Genomic DNA, 27,570 nt, shown 5'->3' on the forward strand with positions numbered 1-27,570 from the left:
ACCACCTATCATCAGATGTAAAATGAACAACAAAATTGATACACGGGACATAGGACCAAATACGCATTGTCGGAAATTTCTTTGTCCATGACTGATGGGCAGCAGGTTCTTTTTCTCTTTCATTTTTTATTAAAAGGGGGCAGTTCTATAATGTGGTGATCATGGTATTCCACTGACTGACGAATAAATGCATGGAAGTCACCGATAATGTGCCAGTTTACAGCCTACTCACATTATAACGACATAACAGGTGACATATGCACAGCCTGGCATGTAATAAACAAAATAATATGTTCCAGTACTTGGGTTCTCAATTAGAAATTCTGGACTACAGCATCTCCAGTGTTACCGGTTGTGAATTTCCCTACAAGTACACAACACACAAGTTAGTGTATGTGTGTCTTCCTGGATTTCACTGAAGTCTATGGTCAATTAAAAAGCATCTAAAGAGAATCTAGAACGTAGAAATCAGGTTGAGTGGAAGTGGCAACCGTGCCCACTAATACCGCAGTCCTCTGGCCAAAAAATATAAATGAAATCACTTCAGTCACAAAGTAAATCCTGGAATCTAGCAACAGCCACACACTGATTATACATGACAGTGCATAAGTATCTGAATATTCCTTAAAGCCTTTGTAAGTCAAGGTTGTGGGTTCATATTTGGCACATTATGTATTCCTGTTCCCTGTATTTTGTCTCCAAAAAAATCCCACAATTGTTGGAGAATTCCTTTGCATGCAGGGAATGAAAAATACCTTCACTGTTTTCTCTTATCTGATCTGCAGGTAGAGGAACATGCGATCCCACAGCAACAGTCTAGAGGATGTAACTAAGGCCAAGCTAACAAAAGAGAATGCAGAATCACATAAGAGAACCACAGAGCGGGAAGAGCCCTCAGGAAGGGCAGAGCGCCGAAGTCGACATCGGGAGCCACCCGACGACACTGGTACCATTCAACGGAACCAAAAATCTGGCAAAAACAGTGTGTGTGGTGGTGGAAGTGGCAGTGCCAGTGGTGCTACAAAGGGTGTGCGGAAGGAAAAGGGCAGGGACCTTTCCCGTGATGATCTAGTGTTTCTGCTGAGCCTACTGGAGGGGGAGCTACAGGTAACTCAAGGAGATGGGGATAGTGGGGATGACAAAGCATTCTTAGATTCAATTCTGGGGACATTTTAGCAATTACAATGCTTGGCGGGTTTGCAGCAATGGCATTTATCCCGGTTGGACATATATAGTCAGACACTGATGCTAAGTTAAAGTGGCGGTCACTCAATATGGTCTGAAAGCCTGTGTTAATAGATGACTAACAGCTGCGGCTATGTCCTGCCGTTCCAATACCGGATCCAGGAATTATCTGGCACTGTTGTACAATAGGAACAGTCTGCCTTGGTACTGAGGTCAAAGGAGCTTTACAGAAGGAAATAGAGAGACGTCAGAGTCTGGATTGTTGATGGTATAAGACTCACTGAGCATTCTGGAAAATTTGGAATTGACACCTATCACATTCCTTGATTCTTGCCCCCAATAAGGATATTCGAACTAGTTGTGACACTAACGTAAATGAGACGATGATCTATGGTGGGAATTAGAATTTGGTGGAAAATGTGCATGCCTTGATACAGAATGTCGAATCCACCAACTATGACAAGTTCATTGATTCATCAGACATTACAGCATTGAACAGCCAAAGAAATTGATTCTCTGAGAACTGATCCCACAGTTCTCCCTGGATAAATGCCTTTGGGCTTAGTGCAGTAAGACATTTTCTATTAGATTTATGGAAAGTTGAATCCCCCTCTCTAAGGGTATCTGTTGACTTGAGGCAATGCCAGATTGAAGATGGAAACATTGTGTGATGAGTTGATAATTCTGTCAAATTTAAGGTAAGACAATGCAGAGCCACCTACAGTTTTCAACTGATGTTAAGAAGACTTAAAACATCTGTAATTATTCATACAATTCTAAATATCTGATCTGTAAGCTAAAAGAGTGAAGCATTTGAAACTTAGGTGATTAACATAACAGATAGACTCCTCTGTTTTTTAGTGAATGGCCCCACATTACATAGCGCATTTTAATGAAATCAGTTTTTTCTTCCAACACAGGCCAGAGATGAAGTGATCACAGTGCTGAAAGCAGAGAAAATTGATTTGGCTCTACTGGAAGCCAAATATGGCTTTGTCACCCCACAGAAGGTCCTCCAAGCTCTGCACAGGGATGCCATCCAGGGCAAAGCCGATGGCCTACAGGAAGATATTTATGAAAGGCCAATGGTAGAGGTAAGACCAAATATCTATCATGCCAGAGGTACAATATTGAGTCTCTGGGTCTTTTTCAACAATTTTTAATCAAATTAATTTCTGTTCTGATAGGTGATTTTTAGTTTGTTGGATTGTTGCATCCCTTATTGTACTCGGATGTTTGCAGGTTTTCTGTTTTAAAGTCCTTGTCCTGTCATTAGATGCAATATCAAAGTCCCAAATTCAATGCGAAAATGACTAGAGTTACTGCTTTGATAATTTGTTGGATATTATAAATGGCTTTATGATTGATTTATAAAGATTTTGGTTCAGACTATGATAAGATTTTGGTTCAGACTGGTTTGAATATGGAGATGCTAATGCCATTGAGTTGGACTGTGTAATGTGACGTATTCGCGATTGAACAATCAACAGCCGATGACAAGTCGAATCAAATTTTCATTTTAGGGAATGGCTACTAATAAGCTGATTACAATCTTAAAATTATTGGGGACCCCAATATCATTTGACACCTAGATTTTTATGTTTGTGAAATATTATCTATGTGCACACTTTAAAGCTGGACAAGTTGGTGGAGAAGCAGCAGGAGACATACCGACGGATGCTGGAGCAGCTACTGATTGTGGAGCAGTCGCATAAGAAGACCCTGTATAGGCTGGAAGATGAAAAGAGGAATCATGGAGAGTTCATGAGGAAGAGTGATGAGTTCACCAATCTTCTGGAGCAGGAGCGTGAGAGGTAAGTGTGGAACAACAAGAGAGTAGGTTGATTTTTGCTGAAAGTCCTCCAACACACATGTTAAAAACAATCAGGCTTTTAGCCCTGTAGTGTCAAAAAAGATTAGTGTAAGCCTTAGTGTCCTGTTTGGATGTAAGTTAACCAACCAGCTGACATTTTTGGGTTAAATCACATTTCTGTGAATAAAATGGAGCAGAAATTGTGCCAAGTGAGAGGTCAATGGAAAAATTATATTCAGTAAATGTTGCAACATACTATAAAATACATATATAACTGTGAATATTTTTGACAAATAAACTGTGACACTCACGGTGACCAGCCAAATCAACAAGGCATTTTCCATTAAGTTCCAACAAGCAGCACAGAAAACGCATTTACAACATTTTTTACTTCTGAGTATGAACATACAAAATATCAGCTTTGTGTCATTCTTGTGTTCTGGTGAAAAGCCTTTGTTAGGATGCCAAAATATTCAAACATACTTCCACAGGTCAGCCAAGGTGTTATTACGGCAGGTGAGATATTTTTACCTTGATATCAATCCTGGAAGCTGACAAAGTGTCAAGCGAAATGATGTACACGTATATAATTCAGTGCAGGAGCTCTGATAACAACAGCATTAAACTTGGTACACCTCTTTATGCAACACATTGCCAAGAGCCTTTGCATGGCTTTTTTGTTTTTCATGTCCATGAAATAAGCAAGCGTGACAGAATCAAGTGTGCTGGTTTTCAGGACATAAAAATTTCAAGTATCTATAGACATACTGAATAATGCACTTCACATACTTCAAATGTGCACCATTTAGTACTGTTATGCACTGAGTCTGCAATTAATTATTGGATATGCCAATCAACATCAGAGAACGGTGGAGGTGAGAACATATTTGATTTTTTCTGTACATGTTTCATAAAAAGCAGTGTCATATTCATTTTAAGACTTCATCACACAGGCAGCGTCTGTGCAAGACAAAAGTTACTCCTTCATACAAGCATGACCTCAGCAATTAGTTCCAGAAAAGAAACAAAGTTGGGCCTTGGCCCCATGACCTGTGTCAGATAATAAAACCGCTTTGCTTTAGCTGACTGTTTTATTTGGACCAGAGGGCAGGGTGATAATAGTCTGCACTGTGTCACCAAGTCTGTCAGGAAAGATGGTCTGCCATGAAAAATAGGCCTACAATGAGGTTTGGCCTAATTATTAGGAAAAGGCAAAATCATAGAGACATGGGGAGAAAGTGGGGGGAGAGAAAGAGAGTCAGAGAGAGAGAGAGAGAGAGAGGAAAAAACACTGTTGAGCTGCAAAGCATCAGTTGCATTGCATGTTCTACAAGATGGCAGAATACTATGGAAATATTAGATGATGGATGTTTTTGGTTTGGGGTTTGCCAGCAGACTTTCAGTTTTCGTCCCTTTAATAGAAGCAAGTGTGCCTGTGTGTGTGTGTGTGTGTGTGTGTGTGTGTGTGTGTGTGTGTGTGTGCAAAGGTTTGGTTGTGGTTGGAGGTATCCTCCTCTGGTACGCTCGATCTCAGCTTTATTCACATTGCTGCTACTTACTTAATGCTTGTCTGTAATATACCAATGAAGTGGTTTTGCTCTATTCAAAGAGCCAATGGAGATTTTTCTTACATCTTATTTTTAAATTGTGTACATTTGGAAATTGTACCCTTTTGAGGGGTAACCCCTGCAAGATGGGGAACTGAAATCCCTCATCAGCGCACTGTAAAGTAAATAGGTAACTCTGCCTTTTGCGTATCGGATGGTGCAGTTTTTTCACTTTCCATCACTTATTCTTTATTAGGTTTATAATTCTTACCCTCTGTGCATACTGTACAAAATAGTAAGATCTTGACAGAACTGTACATAATAAAAATGTTTTAAAAAAGCAAGTATTGAATCTAAATATTTAAACATTTCAGCTACGGATGATCAGTTAGAGTTACATGAGTTAGAATCCAAAATGCCTTTGTAGAAATGCTTTTTGTTGCTTCTCTAAAAAACAAAAAAAAACTTAATTCATAAAAGGTTGAGCTTATTTTGATCCAAATCATGATATTCTACTAAATAAAACCAAATAGTTCAATAGCCAAACACTAGTCAAAAATCATTTCAGTCTGAACTTTACCAAGTAGTTTTGTCTTTGAACAGCTTACACATATAAAACTGCTGATGTTGCTCGTGAAAATTCAGGTAACTGTGAAATGTCCTACTTAATTCTTCCTTTGCAAAGCTTCTCAGCTGCACACAGCTAATTTACTGATAATACCAGTAACAAAATTAATATTTTTGATCACCCATTTCATTAAAGATTTATAATCGGATCATAATTCTTGACAAGCTTAGCAGAAGGGAAAACCCAATAATGGATATTCCAGTGCCCTTTAGTTAGGATTCTATTTTCAAATCAGTTCAAAAAAGATTCAGCCAATTTGACAGATGTATACCATGTTTCTGTCATTTAACAGTCTACTGACTCTGTATAGATGTAGGCATGTCATCAAGGCGGCCTCCAGGAGAAAACAGTAGATTGCAGAGAAGCTTATATAAACAGCTGGCTCTGAAATCTTTACACAAAATTATCACATAGGGCAAAAAAACCCAGCAACACTCCCCAATAATTGTTTGCCTTCTAAAAGGAAATGTTACTTCCCATTTGCACAAAGGGAATTAGTGATCAGTGTTTTCAGAACACCATCTTTGGCTGCACATTTTGAGGCATTGTAATGCTTATATACTGGAATTTCAACTCATTGATCAATTTTTGATATCTTAAGGTCCTATGAAGTAACACCCTGTGGTTAATACTCAGCTGCAAGTTGCTGCTGCAGACAGCTTTGCCCTTTTCTAGTGACACACGCACACACACACACACACACACACACACACACACACACACACACACACACACACACACACACACACACACACACACACACATTCTATTAAAGGGACTTCTCATCTAAGAAACCCTTCAGTAGTGAAAACAAAAGCATGTAGATTTAGACTTTGGGTTAGGACAAAATCCACTTCCTCTGATTAATTGTCAATAAAGCGGCTGTCAATAGGCAATGACCTCATCATGTGTTGGTACTGAGGGAGCAGCAGGGGTGTGAGAGCAAGCACAGCATCCTAACCATCCACAGATGTTCTTTTAACTATGACTTCAACCCATAGATATACAGACACAAATTTGTATGCACACTCAGACCAGCACACACACACACACACACACACACACACACACACACAACACACACACACACACACACACACACACACACACACACACACACACACACACACACACACACACACACACAAGCCACAGCAGACATGCTGCTCGCCTTTGTTCATTAGTGGGTACCAGGGAGTAGCAAGGAAATTTTATAGCATTCTGTATCCTCTGGTTTCAGTTGTTGTGTAAATCACCTTAAAAGCCATCTCACATATGGAAGTTACAGTGCGGCCAGCTCATGTTGTCTTGAGATGCACTGAACCCAAAGAAAGGATTGAAACACGAACTTTAAGTTAAATCTCCAAGTCCCCCGCTATTTTTATCATGTAAAGCAACATGTCTGTGGAGGTCCTCAGTCATCCAAGTCATGGTGCATTCTTGTCAAAATCTTCTTGTCTTGGCAACTGGCCTTGAATTTCTTCACTTGAAGACGTTTCACCTCTCATCTGACCTGCGGGACGTTTTTGAATATATATACCATATTCAGGAACTCCCCATGGGTCATTAGAACTGAAGAAACCTCTCATATGAGGGGTGAAACATCTTTAAGTGAAACAATTCAAGTCCAGTTGCAAAGACAAGAAGATTTTGACAAGAATATAGAGCAACACCTGAAATCTCTTGACTATTGATGTTTCTGGGTAAAATGTAAAGGTGTGAAATATAAAGTCAAATACCTGTAAATTTTGTGATGTAAGCTCTGTCAAAATGCTTTAAATACAGTAATATTCACTGGCCAAGCTCATCTGGGATCATTTTATCTCATGGAAAAAAAAAACAATTGGATACAGAGTCCAGTTTTTTTTTCTCTTTTAAGGCTTGCCCTTTGTTAGGCTTTTAAATAAATTTTAGGATGCATTCCCTGGTACCAAGTTTATTTTGGATTTTACAAAACATTACAAACGCAGAAAAATATTTCAACATGGCCAGTGGAAGCTTTTGATTTCTAAAGCAATGCCGCTATGGCACAGTTGTTCTCATCTTCATATATATGAGTGCTTAGCGATGATGAAGATATTTAAAAGGTTTAGTGTGATACAAACAAATTAAGATTTAACAAAAAGATATCACTGAAGATAACAGTCATAGAATTAGCTGATAGCCTTGCCATTTCTAAAGGTGAGATATTCTAATAAAAGTGATGATTTTCAGCCCTATTAACTGACGTTACTTTTCTGATTAAGAAGAGGCATCTTAAATCAAAGGTTAACCACAGCTCGATCAACACGTGAAGCCAAAGACGGTTTTGATACATAAAATCCACGATAAGAAATGTCCAGGATGTGGTCAATACGGGATGCCAGCTGTTTAGATAAAGAAATACAGTAGCTAAATTTAACCCAGTTGTTTGCAGGAAAAAGTATTCAATCCAGCTTGTGAAGATAAACAGTGGCCAGTATAGGGGCAGGTGGTGATAGTCATTTCTGCAAAAAACAACCCCCAAAACACATGCATAGATGCACGCACGCTTGCACTCACACACACACACACACACACACGCACACACAAAACTCTTAGTACACTTCTTTTTTCATAAACCACATTACCCGCATATAGGTTATTTAGTAATCCAAATTAAAAAAAAAAAGAATGATTGAAAATTCCTGAAAAACCTTTATCAAGAAAACATTACAAATAAGAGAATTGTATGGAAATGATATATTTTCTAACCTGTATCAGTAATGCTCTTTCTATTTTGATATATTATGAGAAAATGAGAGGCGGATATAGTGATGCAATTTTACTGTGCTTACTTTAATAATGAACTCCATAAGTGAAGTAAATCCGGAACAAAACAAAGTGTTAATCTTGGCTTGTTTTCTAAAATGTACTCATTCCACCATGTTATCAATATGATTGTGGGTTTATGGAAAGAACACACACTGTAAAATATTGAAATCATATGTTTGCGGGTGTTTTAGATGTCAGTCTGCTCCTGCAAAATTTCATGATTCAGAATAATAAGGTGTGTTCACTTTACCACAAAGCCATAAAGCTGTAATTTTCCTTAGTTTATTAGTCACGATTATTGCTCAATGTGTGCGGGCTTACATAAGGCCTGAGCATGAACTTTACTAGGGAGCTACAACAGTAGTGGATTTCTAATTCAAAAAAAGAAGAAAAAAAAACACAAAAAAGGTTATCTTGCAGATGATACAAGAACCCCTCCCGCAGAACGAAACACAGTGAACTTGCGCACCACCTCTGCATCCAGATAAAAACAGTAGTTGCAATTGTGACACCACATGACCTTTTTTCTCTCTACCTAATGGTTTAACGGGTGTGCAATATATCGTCATGCCATCTGGTTGACATAACTGCTGCGCTGGTGACATCACCCATATGGATCAGATCTAGAACATTCTTCTGAGATGCCCTCATCATCACTGAGATGTTCATTATCCAGACCTGCCCTGTTCTTTGAAGCTGAAACACAGTGTTTTTTTTTTTTTTTTTAACAATCTGGAACTTTCTGTTATTAGTGATCACGATTACCAGCTTTGCGCATTCACCTTATAAAGCAAGGTTGTGAACTTTGCAGTGAAATAAATGTTCATTTTGTGTTGTGTACAAATGACAGCAAAATTTCGGAAGTTCTCAAGTAGCTGCATACATTCCCCCTGCCTGCGTGACCAGGATCTGTCTTCGCCTGAGCATCGTTAAGATATTATCAGTGCTGTAAAAACCGTTGGTGAAGAGACAGAAATCCGCCTCACTCATCAACTGCAGCAGACGTGATTGTTGAGTTCTTAGAGAAACCAGCTAATTCTTTCCTGACTGGGTGGGGATGTACACCTGTATTTGTTGAAATCAGGCTTGAGCATTCTGGATGAATGTCTTTTTTCAGTGTTCACCTTGACTGTTGAGGCAATGGTTATTGATGCTTTTTAACAAATATTGCCTTTTATGGAAAGGAAAACTTCGTCAAGCTGGCCATTGCATATGACGTTATTCAGGTATTTGCAGTTCTATGCTCTAAAGCTTCACAAGGATGCCCCCATGCTGAGGTCAGGAATCACACAACTATGACAGATTCGCTGGCACACTACACACACATGACATGAGGCAGCGACTTCTTTTACGAGCTAAAACACACTTGGCCTTGTCTCCCTTGTCCCGAGATATGTGAACACGTTACCGGCACTTTTTTCAACTAAATGGTTATTGCTTGTGCTCCATTACATTTTCTTTTAGCTTAGTCCAACTTCAACAAAGTTAACTATGAGGATCAAGGAAATATAAACTTAGAACCAGTTGCAGTTGTTTTTTTTTCTGTGCCAGAAATGGCTTAGGGTGCAATAAGGGACAACAAGACTTAAGGAGCTCCCTAAAGAAGTAGACTCATTTTCTGTTTTGAGGGGTGGGGGAGTGGGACCCGAGTTGGAATGGGGGCTTTATAATGTGGCTCATTTTACTGTGGTTTGTGCCCTGATTTGTTAGGAAAACAACACGGTTTATGTTCCCTGATCAGCAGTCTGTTATTGTTTGTATTGCATTGTTGGAAAATTATCTCATAGACAAAATATGAAGAAGTAATGATTACAAGGTGTACCAACAAGCACACTTGCACAGTTTACTGCATACGCTTGGATCGTTTCTGCGCTGCAGATGTCCAGGTATGCATCAATCGGAGGAACACGTAACAAAGAACATATGTACCGGTGCCTTGAAAGAGTGTGCGATACTGTCAAAATATCACTCTACTACATCTGTAAACTGAAACCTAATTAGGCCCAGACTCGTCATTGCGTGGTGTAATGTGATTACATCTCACTGACAGAATTCAGCAATTATACTTAACTGAAAAAAAAGGATGTAAGATTTACCGCTTGCGCTACCCCTATCTTTTTTTGACTTTTTACTGAAAGGAGCAGAAATGTTCCCTAAAATAGAATTTACCACCGCTTTTATTTGTAAAACCGCGATGCCTTTTTAACCAACCAAGTGTAAGGAAATTCCAGTTTCATTTATATATATATATGTGTGATCGGGGGTGGGGGGGGCAGTGGCTTAGTGGTTGGTGCTTCAGTCTCACAGTGAGAAGGTTCCTGGTTAAATTCCAACAGGTTTACATGTTCTGCCCATGTCTGCGTAGGTTACGTCTGGGTTCTCCAGTTTCCAACCACCGTCCAAAAACATGTTCAAGGTTAATTGAAAACCTTAATGTTCCCTAGACGTGTGATAGAGGGAGTGAATGGCTGCGTGTCTCTACATGTGATCAACTGGTGACCTGTCCAGTTTGTACCCTGCCCAAAGGATGGTTTGGATAGGCTCCAACCATATCACACGTGCACGCACACACACACTCAGCATATCATGCCTTCTGTATATCCCTTTACTCAAACCAGCATTGTGTTTGAGGCTCCTCGGAGGTCATAGTGGATTCATCTTTCCCCATTAACCTTGTGTTATTAACAAGACACTTTAACTTGAGCATGCTTTTCTTTTAAAGGGGTAATAGCTGGATAGAGAATACTTTAGGGCTTACGTATGGGGCTAGACAAAGGTGACAGACTTAATGGCGTCTCTGAGAAGGTCTTATTTCAGTGGAAGGGGCACAGAAGTGGTATAGCTCATGATGGAATGGTGACATAATGTTTTGAGATTGAAGAACTGTACCTAAGAGATTCACAGTAAAATAAATAGTGAGTTTTACAATTGAATTACCTAAATGAGACAACTTATCTTATTTTTCTGTCATCTGTCAGGGTCTAAAAGAGGAAATGGTCAACTGAATGGAGAATGACAAATGATTATGGCGACTAGGAATCTGCAGGAATGATGTATGAGCTAATCTTCTGTTTGTGAAAGGAAATAGCACCAAGGGTGGAGAGAAGAGGTCAAAAAGGGAAATTGCAGCTAATGTAGAGTTAGCATGTCATTTCTAGGATTGCTGTGAAATGTTTGTAGCATCGGCCAGAGATTGAGACAGAGAATAATGACAGGGATCAAATTTCAACTGGCAACAACCTGTAAACTTTGCCGTGTTTGCATGTGTGTGTGTGCGTGTGTGTGTGTGTGTGTGTGTGTGTGTGGGGGGGTTACATTACACACATCCAATTTATCAGCTCATCACAGGTCTTGCAGACACCTTCTTGATTTACAGCTTCACAAAACATGGTAAGGGTAGCTAAAACAACATTTACCTTCCTTTTTAAGGTAAGGCTGGAAGGTCCTCATAGCTGGCAGCGGCATCTGAACAATGAGTGCGTAGCTGTACTCTGAGGCAAGACACTTTTGAGATACTGAGTAAAATATGGAGAAAGGAAAGAGCCCGCCAAGTCCAATGTTTTACTGCATTGGCTATCTAGACATGACTGTGATGAATGTTCCAGGAGGTGAAAAGGAACCGATGTTATGACATTTTGCCTATTTTGTTTTTACGAATAATTACTGCAATACTAAAGGGCAATAGCATATACTTTCACTTGCCTTTATTTCTTTTATATAGTTCAGACAGTAGAGATGCATTTCTTTCTGTTTTTTTTTAATACAGTTGGTGCAAATAAATTGCTAAAATAGCAAAGAGAGTGCAAGAGTTATAATTGAAAAACTAACAAATAGGCTAACCAGTCACTTTAATGAAATTATGGCTCAGTTAATCATGATAATCTGTATTTGGATTGGAGTTGAGTAGAGAAAATATTGTTCAGTATACAACTGCTGACATGATAGTCTGTGGATTATTTGGAGTAAAACATATGTTACTATTTCACTCAATAATTTTTTCAATTGCTCAAAGTGATTCAAAAATAATGAGCTGAAAGGTTGAATTTAATGTTTAATCTGGAGTGGTTTTGCGATATATTCTGAACTTAATTTTCACAAAAGTAACTTTTGTGAAAATTAACTTTTCACAGTGTTTGCTTGAGATCTTTTGTCAGTTGAATTGAAATGTAAATAAAATGTATTTGAAATATACATGTCAATCCATCCATCCATCCATCCATCCATCCATCCATCCATCCATCCATTATCTGTAATGCTAATCCTGCAATCATGATGCCTGGGGGCTGAACATTATACCTGTCATTGGGCGAGCGGGGAGTTCACTCTGGACTGATTGCCAGAGACAAAAAAGACAAAAAAAAATATTGCCTCCCTCATTCACACGTCTGGATAAGTTAGAGTCTTTCATTTAACCAACTGCATGTTTTTAGACTGTGAGAGGAAATCGTAGAACCTGGAGGAAACTTGCAGACACAGGGGGGAAAATGCTGACACACAGAAAGGACCCCAGTGACCTTCTTGCTGTTAGGTAGACGTGCTAACCGCTCCATCACAATGGCATCCATGTACATACAAATGATCCAATTTGTATGTACATTATTGTATGTACCATAAACACAGGACAGAATATATTTTACTAATGCACGTAAAAATACTATTGCTTCATTGTTAGTGACAAAATTTTGCATGTTTAGCCACTTCTAAATTACAGCATAGGTGTGGAAATAATGAAAAAAAAAAAGGACAGACTGACAGTATGAAAAACAATTCCAAAAACAAAGATATATAATGCAATTTGGAGGGTTTCGTTAAGTTGTTACAAACCATTACCAATAATACTGTACGGGGCAAACTATATGAGGAACAGAACAAGATGAAGACATGCATATTTGCAAAATGCTATGTGCTTATCAATACTTTCAGACTTGATAGGTTAATAAAAGGCAAAGAACTGAAAGGCATGGCAAATGAGACTTAAGAGGATGTTTCTACTGCTGGGAGGAGTTAGTAAACCTTTTATGACCTTAAGCCACAAACTTCACCTAGAGGACATTGTCTGGTTCAATCTCTCCCATGCTGTTATCTTTTCTTTCTTATTGCAATGCTGTGCAGATTTGCTTTTTTGCTCTCACTCTCATTTCAGCTAGTTTGCATCCAACCGTATGTCACTAATCTTTATGAAGGACAGCTTGCTGTGCAAACAAAGCAGCAGATAATAGCATCCTGGAAAATGTGAGAGGTTTAATGATTTATGTCACCATTGTTTGTTTTGACTTTCCCACACTGTGCTTTTCTTTGCTCTGAGCCAAAGTAATCGCACTTCATAGCAAACAATAAAAACCACAGAATCCTTGAAATTACTGAGAAGTCAAAGCAGAGAGAAAAGGCATTTAGTGGTAAAAATAATTTGTAGAAAACGCATCAGTTGGTTGTTACTTAAAGGAAAATTACAGCCACTCAAGCTCTTTATACATCAAATTGTATTATCAATAATTGTTCCATATTACATGGTCATTCCAGCGTTTTCACACAAAGCTAGCTATAGATAAGAAAAGGGAGCTTGTTCTGGGTTGTGGTTGTATTGTCATGCACAATTATTGAAAAATAACTTTGCATTTGGATCCCTTTTGGTAATTCCTGTGTGAAAACTTGAAAAATGATGATATTTTGGATATCAAGAAAGAAGCAGTTCATTTACGTTTGACAAAAGTGTTTTGAAGGTTGGGAATGATGAAATCCTGGTCTTCAAAATGACAGTGGAAAAGAAAATTTCTTTCAAGCGGGAAGAAAGAATTTGATCTAGTTAATTGGCCACAGCCATAGCATCCAGGGTTAAAATATAATCCCTGTGCATTGTGCTTATCTGCAAAAAATTGCAACAAGGGGCAAAGCGAACACCTATTCAAAAGCTCAGTACATTTAGGACTGGATATGCAGCCTTAAACATTTCTCTTTTGTTGAATAGTTCATCTACCGCATTTGAGTCTGTAACGGCAAACCGACAATTTTCTCCTGGTTAACAGTGCTTTAAAACCTTTTTTTCTAATTCAAGACATGCTAGAATGTCCATGGCTGAAGGGCAAACAGTGAGGTGCAGACCTAATTGAACCTTTATGCAGAAGAGGAGATACACAGGCAACCTTCTATTCCCTTGAAGAGAAGTATTTTCAATGAAAACTGTTACTATTGGTAAAAAACAACCGGAAAATTGACATGTACCCAGCTACGGAATAATCAACGATGTCATCGTACCAAAGGAATTGGTTGGTATGAAGGTGTTACATTTCCTTTCTTGTAAACTGCTGGGTGACAGGTGAAACTGAAAGAAAGACAAGGGAGTTCATGGTTTTATTGTTGGAGCAAAAAATTCAAGACTACACTCTTGAGATTAAGGAGGAAATGTTAAAAAAGAGTTGGTAGACTGTCAGGTTGTGAAATATAAACCAAGAGTTCAAACTTTGGGGAATAATGCTCGGGGTAAAAGGGGCTGTTGTCGGATTTGACTTTTGCTCAAAAATCCTCTTTCCCTCATGATTCCTTGACCTAGTGAGGAACAGCGGCCTCAGTAAGAACTATGTCTGACACACTTGAAGGATATAGATTTCCAGATAATTTTTTTTTTTCGATGGGATCTCTGCAAGAGTAAGTTTTTTGTATTTATTGCCTTAATACAGTGACAAATGCTTTTGAATCTGAAACCAAGCAAAAACTTATGGCTGAAAGAGAGGTTGGGAAAGGCAGGTGGGATCTCTCCAGTTTTAAGAGTTTCTCATGACTTAATACAGTGGAAGAAAGAGGATGTACCCATATCTACAAGGAGACCAGGAAGGGTGGATCCGAAACTCGTAAGGCTTCAGCCATTACTGTGTTACATAAAATTTCTTATGTTTCCTGTGGTTTCTTTGGTCCAGTCACCTGGATAAACACACAGTCCATTATCCCTTTCTTCCAGAAAAAAAGAAAAAGAATTCTCCATTTCAGTGCAAAAAGAGTAGTATATCAGTGAACCTCCTCCACTTATATCACCTATAATCTATTTAAAAGCATCCAACATTTCAGATGAGTTCCTGTAAAGTATAAGCGTGCCAAAGAGGGAGTACGGTATCTGCGGTTTGGACACAGAGCAAACATGAGAGGATAAATGCTATGCCTGATCTCTCTAATTTAATGTAAGTATAGCATGAGCTCATTCCAAAGGCACACTCATTTTTTTCCAAACAAAGAAAATTATGAGCTCACATTTGAGAAGCTGGATTTAACAGCCAGTTAAATGCTCAACAATGAATGCAGAAAAATCTGATTTAGCAGCACTTCGTTTACTTTGTTAGACCTCAATGTGGTTTCAGGAAGTGAGGTTTAATATCACATTTTAGGTGGAGGCTTTTTTGATGAGGAAATTAAAAGAACATCAAGATCGGACTAAAAACTGCTGTTTGTCCTGTGCCCAAACAGAAATGTAGTCTTGAAAACCAGAGGAAGTCTGTCCTGTTTCATCTGGCTCTACTGACTCAAGGGTTACGGATGCCGTTAAGAGTCTGGAAAATTAGACATGTGATGGGAAGCATTTTGGCTCAGAAAGTGCTGCTAAGGTTCCTTTGGGTAAATTTTGTGAACTTAAGCCTCAGTTAAGCCTTGACTACTTAAATGGATATGCTGAGTGGCCAACACTATGAAACGGCTGTTATAATAGGATTCTCCCAGGTGTACAAGGACATTATGGGCTGTGCAGTATCTGTAGTGTTGCAGAAGTAAGTGAGTCTTAAAATGCAATAAAAACACCTTCATGAAATTTTAACTTCAAGATATTGTAATAAAGTGAGCTCCAAAATAAAGTTTGTGGGAAATTGACCTGGTTATATTTGTATTCCCCCATCAAACCCAATAGAAGAGAAAGATGATCTTATCTTGCAGAACAATATAGACACAAGATTGTGTTTGGCATATAAAAGACAACCACAGTGCATATGACACTTTAAATTTGCAAAGTTGTGTATCATTCTGGACACAACGCAAAAGCCAGCCCTGTAAATATTCTAAACATTAATAATGTGTTTTCATGATCATTTTAGTGACTCCATGAGGTAAGAAAACAGAAGTGCCTTTTTGAAATGCATGTAAATTCAATAAAAGATTATTTTACATTCTTCGAATAACTTGTAAACCTCTCAAAACCAGGCACCTGGCCAGAGCTAATTGCAATGAAAGAAAATAAATTGACCATTAATCCTCACCATTAGCGAAAGGCAGTGGACAAAGTAAACCTCGTAACACTCAGAGAAAAAATGCTTCCGTGGAAACCATCCAGATGTGAGCCATCTGTTGTGTTCAGTCACTGAGGTGAGACTGGTCATGTCTATCCAGACAGTGACATCACCCTGAGTAGAGCTGGGCTCAAATCCAACATTCAGTCACTTCATTAACAGATGATTTGATCGTTCAAGGCAGAACCCTGACATGTAGTGAAGTGTCCAGCTGGTGCAATTTATCAACATTATAAGTGTTTTCTAAAACAGCAAGCCCCAACATGAAGACACTGTAGTCTGCACAACATGATTCCCCTGTTCTGAGACTGAGAGGCTGCACATCTGACCTGTTCAACCAAGGTAGACTAGTTTCATCTCTGAATATTAAAGGGGTAAAGTTCTCAGTGTAGCAGGGGTGGGCAAGCTACAGCCCACGGGCCACATCCGGCCCGTTGGTCTTTTTTTATCCGGCCCACCAAAGATTGGTACACTTGCTGTGAATGATTGAATGATTGGATCAGTGAATGTTGTAGCTCAAACAGGAGATTATTTCATTTTTGGAGCTACTTGGGAACAATTGAGAATTTTCCTGAGCTGAATGACACAGATTGGGTTTGTGATTTAGCCTTTACTGTGGACATACTGACACACATGAATAAGTTGGATGTGACGTTACAAGGGATTAACCGCTTTGTGCATGAAATGCAAGCAAACGTAGGAGCCTTCAAAGCCAAGTTGGTTTTATTTTCAAAGCAAATGTCAGACAATGCTCAGAGTCTGATATGTACTGTGAACAAAATGTTTTTGATTTTTTATATGTATCGTATCTTATGCAGACCCGGCCCGTCTGTCAACTTTTAAAAGTCAATGTGGCCCCCGAGCCAAAAAGTTTGCCCACCCTTGCAGTATAGGTACACTCATGCAGTATTTGACAATCACTCAGATCCTTTTGTACATAAAATGTATTTAAGATGGATGCCTCTTAATGAGGTTTCCCTCATCTCTATACATCAAATTACAGAGGCAAACTCACAGTTGGCCGAAGTGACAAAACGTTAGCCATGTTTACACCAACATCTCATTGGATATCTTAAGAAACAGTGGAAGAAGCAGTAAATTCTTGGTGTGTTTTTGCCTTTTTCAGAGTACATTAAGTCATTTGAAAATGTAAACCTCAGCATTATACTCAAATGATAAAATTGAAAGAAAAGCTGAGCATGTAGGTAAAATGACTGTAAATTAATAAATGAATATGGTAACTTTATATATCGGTAATGATATCTAATATCCAATTATGATAAGCACTTTTCTGGATTATATATTCATTTGATCATTGTGTTATAATATATGATTTAATAGGGGTTGAATGAAGGTGGAAACACAATGTCTGTAAAAAGGAGAGTGAAAAATCTAGCCTGCTATGATATATATTCTTTGGCACATATATTGAAAGTAATAATCGATCTAGTTGGAATTGTTGATAGGTTTGGCTGACAGTCTGACTCTTAAGTTTTAAGAAACTAAACTGGAACCAAATATCTAGCCAAGAAGAAAGCAAAGCTGTTTTTGAACACGGACTTCCAAATCAGCAGGCGGCACCAGTCCATCATTTTTCATTTAAAAAACCCAAAAAAAGCAATTCTTAAAACATAGTAGCATTTTTCATAACAGCATTTTATTAATTCTATTTTTCCACTTATATACTTAAATCACTTTCTCTAAAATAGATCATTACATTTTCTCTGATTCTGACAATAAATGGCTAAGTATTTGCTCATTTTATGAGAACTCACTAAAGTCTCACAAGTCTCAAGTAAGGACATTTAAATGTCTAATATATCATAGTGTGCATGGTAGATTTTGAATTATTATTCTGAGAACTTTAACTAAATAGTTACCACTGAGATAATAATAATAATAAGACTTTCTACAAATAAAGGACGGAGTAGAAGAAGAGGGAAGAAGAAGAGGAAGAATGTATTAGAATATGAATGTATTTATATTTGCTATACTTGGACAGACATCTCACAAATAAATATTCCCACCATTATATAACATTTTCAGCTTCTGCTAACAAGAACCCACATAATCCTTTCAAGGCAAGACTATAATAAACACCAAGTGCAAATGTTTCCAAGGTGGAAAAGCAGAGAGCGTTTTTTTTTCTTCCTGTAAAAATGACAGAAAGAAAGAAAGTAACCTCTTTTTAGTTTATCTAAGGATGATGTGCCATATGATCTGATGTTCAACCCCAGCAAGAGTCATTTAATTAAAAAAAAAGGGACTCAATTGTAGAGTGTCCTCCAGATGATAAAAATGTTGAGACCACACGAACAGATGCGCATATGACATCCAGAAATCCATAAAAAACTAAAACAATGACGTGGCAGTCATTTAGTTTGAACCTCAGGCTGATTCTCTTTAGTTCAGACATTACAAATTAGGCCATTTTCAAATGCTGTATTCCTGAGCAGGAAGTGAGTAGACAATTGAAAGAATTCATGTCCAAGACACAAAACAACGCCCAGGGAGGGTCTCACCTCCTTGGATCCTAATGGGAGGCAAGTGATGTCATCCTAAGTGCACACCCAGACCGATCGCTTAGACACACACTCAGTCTCATGGTACACTTCAATACAGGCTCAGTAAAGCAAATCCCAGAGTCACACCCTGGATCCTAAATCACTATCATTTACATCCCTGCTGAGCATAAAGAGTTGAGCAGCAAGTGGAAGGACTAATGTGAGTGTGGTGCTGGAAACATGGATGAAGTGGAGGGCAAGCAAAAAAGACATGAAATGCAGGTGGAGAAAAGGGATCAAGTAGTAGGTCATAAAGGGTTACTATCACTGTAAATGAATCTGATGCGTTGATTTACAAGGGATTTCAGTTTTGTTCATCATACAGCAACGATTTGAGCATTCCCCTAAAACATTTTTTTTTTCAATACTGCCGACTAGTCCTCTGGTTGTGTGGGTGGGTACCTGAGACCCAGTCTCAACGCCCACTCCCACCCTGTCTCATCCCTTATTTTCAAATTGAAGATTTTTTTTTACCCAGTGCTTTTCACATACTAAGAACAGAACAGGAAAGACCACTGTTAGGTCATTCCTGAATTAAGCAAGCTAGACATTTAATGATTTTGCAGAAGGGGAACGGTATCTGTAGAAAGCCCTAGGTTCATGAGAAAGCTGGGGCTGACATGTCTACTGACTGACCAGGGATCCTGAGTGTAATAGTAAAACATAATATTCTGAATAATGTTTTTCAAAAGCAGATGCTACTGCTGAAATCAGCATAGCATGTTGGACGTTGCCTTAAAATTAAGCCTTGATATTTTCAGTGTCATGGGATTTCAACTTGTTGTAACATAGGAATCGCTATGTTTTGTGTAGCCTCAGGTCCCATCCCACACCCCTGGGTAATGATCTGAAAGCTTTTTCCACATGTAACCTACGGGCTTTAAGACACTAATGCACTTAATAAAGAACAAACCATAATTTAATTTATGAATGCAAAATATCAATTATTGGCATGGTAATTCATACATACTGTATGAAGGCTGTTTGGGTTCATCTTTGTCAGACAAATGCACAAACAAACATACAGCTAAGCAGCTGTATATGATAATTCATCACTTTTCACAGCACATGGTATTTTCTGCATATATGACCCATCAATTCTAAGAAAGAAAGAACAATCAAACAAATAAAAAAACAACTGGAAGACAAATGTTGTCTGCGGTCTTGGTTCTTTTCTGTAAAGTGAACAGAGATCAAGAGTTCTTGCACTGACATACTGGGTATGAATAGGAACCATCTGTTGAGATTTGTCACTGGAATAAGATCATCAGATATCGAGACCGAGTTTTTTGGAGGAGATTATAAAAGTAATTATGACGTCAAGAAAGATACTGGATTCAAATAAATAATTTTAAATTCATAATTTTACCGCTGAGTCTGCATTTTCAGATTTTTTTTCTTTCTTCATTTATGAATGTATCCAGATGATCCAGATACAAAAACAATTAAGAGACTTGTGTACTTTTACAAAGTGATGGGGTATCATGATTGCACCCAGTGATGCTGTCAAGAAACTCTCCAGTTTACACTTTTTTTCAACCCCAAATCTCTCTTGAACTTCTCCCCACAAAGAAGGCAAGAAGTCTGTTTTAAATAGAGTTGAAGTTCATTTTTCCTATTTTGGAAGCGACTCTTGCCGTTTTCATCCTGCCTGATTTTCCCATGTCAAATTTGCAGCTTAAACTCTTTCCTGACAGACCTGGTGCTCATGTATGGCAGCCTTTGGAAGGGTCCTCCCCCATCTGTCCAGTGTCGAAATAGCAATGTGATGACACCCTTTTTTTGGAAGGTATGTCACAGACGACAAGCCTTTTGGATTTTTTTTCCATTGACGTAGCTGTGAAAGGGTGACCAAGACAGGAAATCCACTTCCCGTGTTTAGAGATTTCGGACAATGTTTGCACATATGTCATAGAATCAGTCAATGATGTATGTATAAGAATTGGATACAAACCAGTCAAAACAAACTCACGAAGTACTTCTCTTTCTTCCGTTGAGTGTCTGACAGCATTTTTGCTTCTTGAGAATATGGGTCAGAGAGTGAAGGTGGAAAAGTTTGACTGTAGTTGACACGGACAAAAACCATTGAGTAACCTGAACTAAACTTGGATTTGCAGAAAGTATTACATGCATTTCCTTAAAATCCAACCCAAGTGACTGGTAGCTACACTGCAATTTTCCTAGCTGAAGCAGCATTTAGACAAATACCCCCCACCACCGCTCCCTGGTGCAGTCTCATCACCACTGGCTATTAAGTGCAGTTATCTTTAACTCTCTAAATACAACCATTGTTTTGGTGCAGACAGTGGAGCTGATTTTGAAGAGAGGTAAGGCTTATATTTGGATGCTGCCCCTGGGAAGGTAAACATTAAGAGATTAGCCAGGTGAGTCTCCTGCCTTTTAATTACTTCACAGAAACACTCACCTCATGTGAGATAGAAACAAAACTACATTTTGTATATTGGTAATTTACAGGTAAAGCTGCAAGTAGGTAGATGAATGGGTTAATTAATGTACTGGCATCTTGAGATCTTCTGGTGTTTCCCTATGTACTGTTTGAAATCAACATCAATTCTTCAGGGAACCATCAAAGGGTCTGAAGAGGCAGATCTGTCCTGCTTACCTGACAGCTGGACAGAATAGTGTGCCTGTTGACAACATCCTCTCTTCCTGTAATATTGCAGCCAAGTTCAAAACGTTTTGGTTGTTTCAATATTGTTCTCTGCTGGTGTGAGGCCTGATGGGATAACAGCTGTATGCAAAAAGTTTTAAGTAGGTCAGCATGCTCCAGCCACATTTTTAAATATCAATGGCATCAGTGAGGTGTCAGATGAACAGCACTCATATCACTATGACCATTTTTCTTTTATAAAGACGATATTTATTTAAAGTGTTATTTCTTTAGTGAATACTGGAGGTCAAGCAGGCACGTTGTAAGATATTGGACTGTGTATGGATTCCATTGCAAAAGACTTAGCATTCTCTTTGTATCTCTTCATTCTCCTCATATGTTAGGACATATGGCTCGTTATTGCGTATGCATATGTGTATGTGAGTGCATAGTGGTTATAAATGAGGTCATAGCAGTGGAAAGATTATGAAAACAGGATATGGATGAGGAAAATATGTGTCACGTATCCATTCATTATTCATCGTATTAAAACACACTATCGGATTGATAAATTATTGAATTTTTTGACTCCTGGGGTTTACTTGCCATTTTCAAAAGAAACCTTTACCCCAAAAAGTTCCTCCCCTACTCATGACAAGATCAGAAACATAAGCTGTGTTCATGATCAGTTACGTAACTCCAGCCTAGTCCCCGCTGCTCTGTAAATGTAATGCTTGGTGTTTGAAATGCGGCCCTCGGGCTCATGTCTAAGCAAACACCGCTCAGAACATCCTCCTTAATTATTAAGGACTTACATCAAAGTCCACACTACTGGCAAGGTAATAAATATCAGCTGTACCAGTTGCAGGCAGCAGCACACCTACCTAATCAACACACACACACACACACACACACACACACACACACACACACACACACACACACACACACACACACACACACGCACATCCACTCAGTCAGTTAATTTCTAAGTGTGAGCACGATCCTTTGTCAGGTAATAGCATCATGGCGTCCGTCTGATGAAGCCCTTCATTCTGAGGCTACAGGATTGATTTCTCACCATAATGTGATGTTGCTCCAGAGTATGAGTGTTAGTTACAATGACAGTAAAATGGCAATTGAGAGAAGTGCTATAATATATTCACGTCATATAGTTTTCTCACATGAATAGTAGTGAGAAAATACTCTAAAAACTAAGACTCCTTCCATCTCTGTAAACCTTTATTTTTTTGTTTAGTTTAGCCCATTTAGGCTTACATAACTATCTACAATATTGAAATTAGGAGGATACACCTTGATAACAGTTAGACAAAACCAATTTCTCCGGTTAGTCCTGTGAAACAAACAAAAAAAAAAATCGAATATTAAAATAGGTTCGGCTGTCTTGTCTGGAAAAAGATTAAATTAAAGTTCTTATCATATAATCCAAACAAAGGGGTTGGATCAAATAAAATCTAAACACAATAAAAGCTCAAGAAAATACCTTTTTAGCCTTAAACCTTTGAGGTACACAACAGAGGTAAAAAAAAAAGGGAAATAAAGGATCGTAAATGTCTTTTTACTTGAGTAGCGTGCCTTTTCATATCAAAATCTGTCCTTGGCTGATATTGCTTGAAGAAAAAGAGATGATACTTTCAGAATATCGCCAACATAAACAAAACAAGCAAAAAATACAAAATCAGAGTTATTGGAATTCAACGTTTGCACAAGAGAAAGCAATGTTCTATCCCCTCAAAAAAATCAATATAGATGATTCAAGTCTACATTTAATGGGCAGCTGCGAGTTTTTAAACTGTGCACTTCAACTTCACAATAACAAACTAAAAATATTCAGCCAGAAACTGGGTATAAAAGTAGAATCTGGCCATAAGAGGATGGCAAAAGTCCACAAGAGTTTAGCAGGGCAATTAAAATGACCATTCTAAGGCCTGAAAGGAGAAGAAGACAGAAAAAACACAGGATGTGGACAAGGAGAAGAAAAAAACACACAAAAATCTAGAAGGAATAGGAATGTAAGGACAAAGTCATGGGTGGACTGACAGTGTGAAAGAATTCCAGCGAGAGATGGAGATAGAGTGAGAGTGGGGGAGGAGGGCAGGACACATTTGGATTTGATTAAAAACCAATGATGTCATGTATGTATGTCAGGTAATCTTGCCCTGGGCTCTGTGTATTGCACAAGCATGTTTTTGAGGCTGTACTGAATGTTCAGAGCAGGACATTCGTTGCCTGAGTCACCTTAGAATTTATTATCTTAGAAATCTAATTTTGCCAAATTTATAGAGATTTACACAAAAAACAGGACCCCATTCTTTCAAGACCTTGTGTAGTAAATTATTTTGAACAATATACCTGTGGCTATCAGACTTTTTAATTCCTCTTCCCTCAGCCGCAGGGAATCTTCAATCTTTGTAGTTACTGCTAACAGCTAAGACAATTTATATTTCATTATATTTCTTATTCTTCCTCCTTTCCACTATTGTCTATTACTGTTATGTTTTTACTTGAAACTCTGGCACAACAATTTCCTTCGGGATTAATAAAGTTGTTCTCATCTCATCATCTCATCTCATAATTGAATTTCACAAAAATGGGGTATCTCATAAAACACTCCCATCTCAGAAAATGAGACACTACAAAGAACGACAAAAAGTAACAGAAAAATACAGCAGATAATGCAAAATACTGTGAGAAAAGAAATCGCTAACAAGAAAAATGTGAAAAGTATAACTCAACATAACACTCATCTGACATATCTGACACAACATACTGTATATCATACATATCACACAAAAACTTGAAATGAACTGAAAAAAAAAAAAATATATATAATATATATATAAATACACGAATAATATGAAATCAATATATTTAATTATTCTTTTAATAATCTTTTTGCTAAAATCTAACATTTTAGGCTTTCAAGCCTTTGTGCCTATTACTCAGGACAAATCAACAAGGAAAATATGAAACTTTGAGACTCCTCTGGCCATCATTCAAAAATGGAACATTTGTGCTCAGATCAACAGCTGTGTCCACTGCCTTGAACTTAAACTTTTTGTAAGGTTTTAGATACAGTATTTATCGATCACCAGTGGCTAACACACAAAAACACATCTCTGTGCCTGCAAGCAAACACATGACTATAATTCATGCCATATGTTGTTTGAATTGGGGCTGTAAGTAAAAGACATCAAGCAATCCCATATCATGCTTTCTCTTTCAAACATCTAACATTATGAGTCAAATATGGGGTTTTAAGCACAAATGTCAAGTATAGTAATTTGCTGTTGTATTGGCAAATTGCTTGAGGTAAAATGTCAGAAATTGAAATATGATCTAGAATCTCCAGTTTGGATCATTTATCAGTAAGATATAATCTGTCTAGTTTGCCAGAAGACTATAGAGTTGTTTTGTATTGAGAGAGGACATCGAAAATCTGTTAATAAATGACATGATAATCATTTTATCCATCACGATTAAAAGGCAGCAGCAGCAGGAACAGTAGCGGAAACCTGTTATTCAATGGCATGTTCACATTTACCTTGTTTGGCTCAGACTTTCAGATTTTTCAATAGCAAACCCAAACTTACTCTCATCTCGGACAGGCTTAGAAAACAAAACTGGTTCAGTTTAAAGACATGGTCTCTTGTATAACAGCTTAGTGCACTTCAACTGTTGTTTGACTTTGCAATTATAGCATTTTTTGTTTTAATCTTATTAGTCCAGGAGAAGGTGTGAAATGATGTGATGATGTTTGCATCCTAATATTCAACATTTGATGTATTTTTTTACAGTCCACAGACCACAGTCAATCCCAAGGGGTTTATGACTTTTTTAGCATCATACTCTCAATAAATAATTGGTTGAAATGCAGTTACGATATATACTATACTATAAATTATACAATTAGACACTTAATTTAAAGGGGAAAGGTCATATTTTCATCACAGAGCTTTTTGTAAGTCAAGAGACAAAAAAAAAATAAAACAACAATCAAACCATCCAACCTACCAAGAATCAAGCAAGCAAACAAATAAATAAACAAACAACAATAGCTATTATGAGCAACCGCTTGGAAAGGGAAATGGATCTTAAGGCTGTCTTCAAATCAATCATCAAAACATCAGATATGTCATGCAGAATCTTCTTTCAATGTGCTCAATAAAATCCAGTGTGAAACCAAAATGAAATGCAAAATGCAGAAAACTTAATAACGTTGTGCGGACTTTCAGGTGTTTAAATGCAGGGAGTTCTGCAGTGTGTGTGTGCTTGTGTTTGACCTGCCAATACAGGAAGCTGCTTGATAAGCTGTATTGTGGTTGGTGCAGAGGATTTTTTTTTTTGCTAAGATTAATGAGGAGCCAAAGAAACGTTTTATACAGTAGACAGTACATCCTGTCATCTGAGCGCTTTTGATATTTTTAAGGAAGTTCAAGTTGAGAACATGGCAGCATGTTGAAATGCAAGAACACTTCAACAACTGCCTGACAGAACCACACACATTGTTCATCCAAACCAATTCCCAAACTTCTACATTCTTTAGGGTATTGTCAGTGTCCCTCAATGGTTATGTAATACATCTTCATTCCCCTACTATTTGTCACAGCAAACATGTTTGTATGTCCTACTGTGGTGTTTAATCAGAAACATCTGTTTCAACTGTGCTGAACTCAGGCACCAAATATGTCCAAAACTCAAAATAGAATCTAATTTTGGATGAGCAAATTGTTTGTTCGAAGAACAAATGGGAGAGAACACAAATTAAAATGTATCATAGTTAAGAGCTCGGACTCTGTGGGTAGTTCCTCTGAAAATCATTCATGCTCCCACGCTAGACCTAGTATTGTGAAATACTGAATCAAGTCTGTGCATACTGTCGTTCAGCGATTCCCATGACCTTGCAGCATACTACTTTTAAAAATATACTAGTGCACCAGGGTAGAAAAATAAAAGTAAATACATTTTAGAAAATTATAAAAAAAAATTCTTTCCCAAATCAAGTTTTGGGAGGATGCAAAAATGGGATTCTTTGAGGAGTGATCAAGTTGAAAGTTCAGTCTCAGCTGGAAGCTTAACCATGTCATTTTGGTTGCACTCACATCTCCACCAGCCTCTGATCCCTTGGCCACTCGCTGCCATCAACAGAAATGTAATTACTACTCCATGCAGCATCACACTCTTTAGTGACTGAATTAAGAATAAGTCTCAAACTCACAGTTCCCCAAACATATAATCTAATTTGATGTGTTTTTACATGAAACAAACATTTCTGACAATAAAGATATGGCATTTTTGCTGGTTTGTTGCAGGTTTGCATGTCCCTACTGACCAACCAAACATTTTGCAGTCCCCCTAACACCACAAACAACCAGTCCTTTTGGGATGAAAAACTCAAGAATAATGGCCTGTTTATATCTGTTATTTACTGTTCAACAGGTTTGGGTTTGGTTCATTGTGGTGTATTAACATCCTCAAAATCAGAAAAATAGCTATAATACAGAAAGGAGACTCAAGACAAAGGCTGTGAAGGAAGTTCCATAATGTTTGACTTTGTTAGTCAAAGTAGTCTAAAACTGTACATAGTTATGACTAATTATTTGAAGTAAAAAAAAGATATATATATCTATTTGTATTCATTTTTTCCCACTGTCTCATAATCATGTATACATGGTTTTGTCAACAGCGTAAAACCCCATAGCCAAATTGTTTCTGCTGTGGGCGGCCTATCCTGTTTATCTTGATTTGACATTAGCATGTAGACTGTTGATATCTGTCCGCTGGATAGGTAATTATTCTACATATAAGGTATTCTGGATACCCACAGGAGTTTAGCAGGAGTAGCTGTGGCAGTGCAAGATCATTTGCATAAAGTTAAAGTTAGACAACATTTTGTGAATAAGAATCTATTGATATAATCCAACAGATTTTCATATTGATAAATATGACCACTGTGAAATAATATGGGGTGATGGGTTTAAGAGCCAGGCATGTGTTCAGAAACTGTTGTGAACTTTTTTGACCTACAGTATGAAAGAAAGAAAAAAACAAAACAAACATGCTGTCCTTTAGGTTCTGTTTTGAAAGCTGTGATCAACCAGCCCACAAAACCTTTACTGGTCATGACATGCTGTGCGAGTGCACTGT

At 37.9% G+C, this 27,570-nt stretch overlaps 1 protein-coding gene across 2 annotated transcripts in view; it reads left to right on the forward strand.

The window, feature by feature from the left end:
- The window catches only part of filip1l (filamin A interacting protein 1-like), a 68,403-nt gene that overhangs the window by 24,583 nt on the left and 16,250 nt on the right, over positions 1-27,570 (forward strand). For both annotated transcript variants that reach the window (XM_086148341.1, XM_086148342.1), the window contains exons 2-4: positions 786-1,107; positions 2,106-2,279; positions 2,821-2,999. In XM_086148341.1, the coding sequence (XP_086004467.1) occupies positions 796-1,107; positions 2,106-2,279; positions 2,821-2,999 (665 nt within the window). In that variant the 5' untranslated portion in view covers positions 786-795. The remainder of the gene's footprint in view (positions 1-785; positions 1,108-2,105; positions 2,280-2,820; positions 3,000-27,570) is intronic.

The sequence above is a fragment of the Fistularia commersonii genome, chromosome 6, assembly GCF_037954325.1.
Source record: "Fistularia commersonii isolate RoL2024-O1a breed Wild chromosome 6, RoL_Fcom_v1.0, whole genome shotgun sequence".
Taxonomy (NCBI): domain Eukaryota; kingdom Metazoa; phylum Chordata; class Actinopteri; order Syngnathiformes; family Fistulariidae; genus Fistularia; species Fistularia commersonii.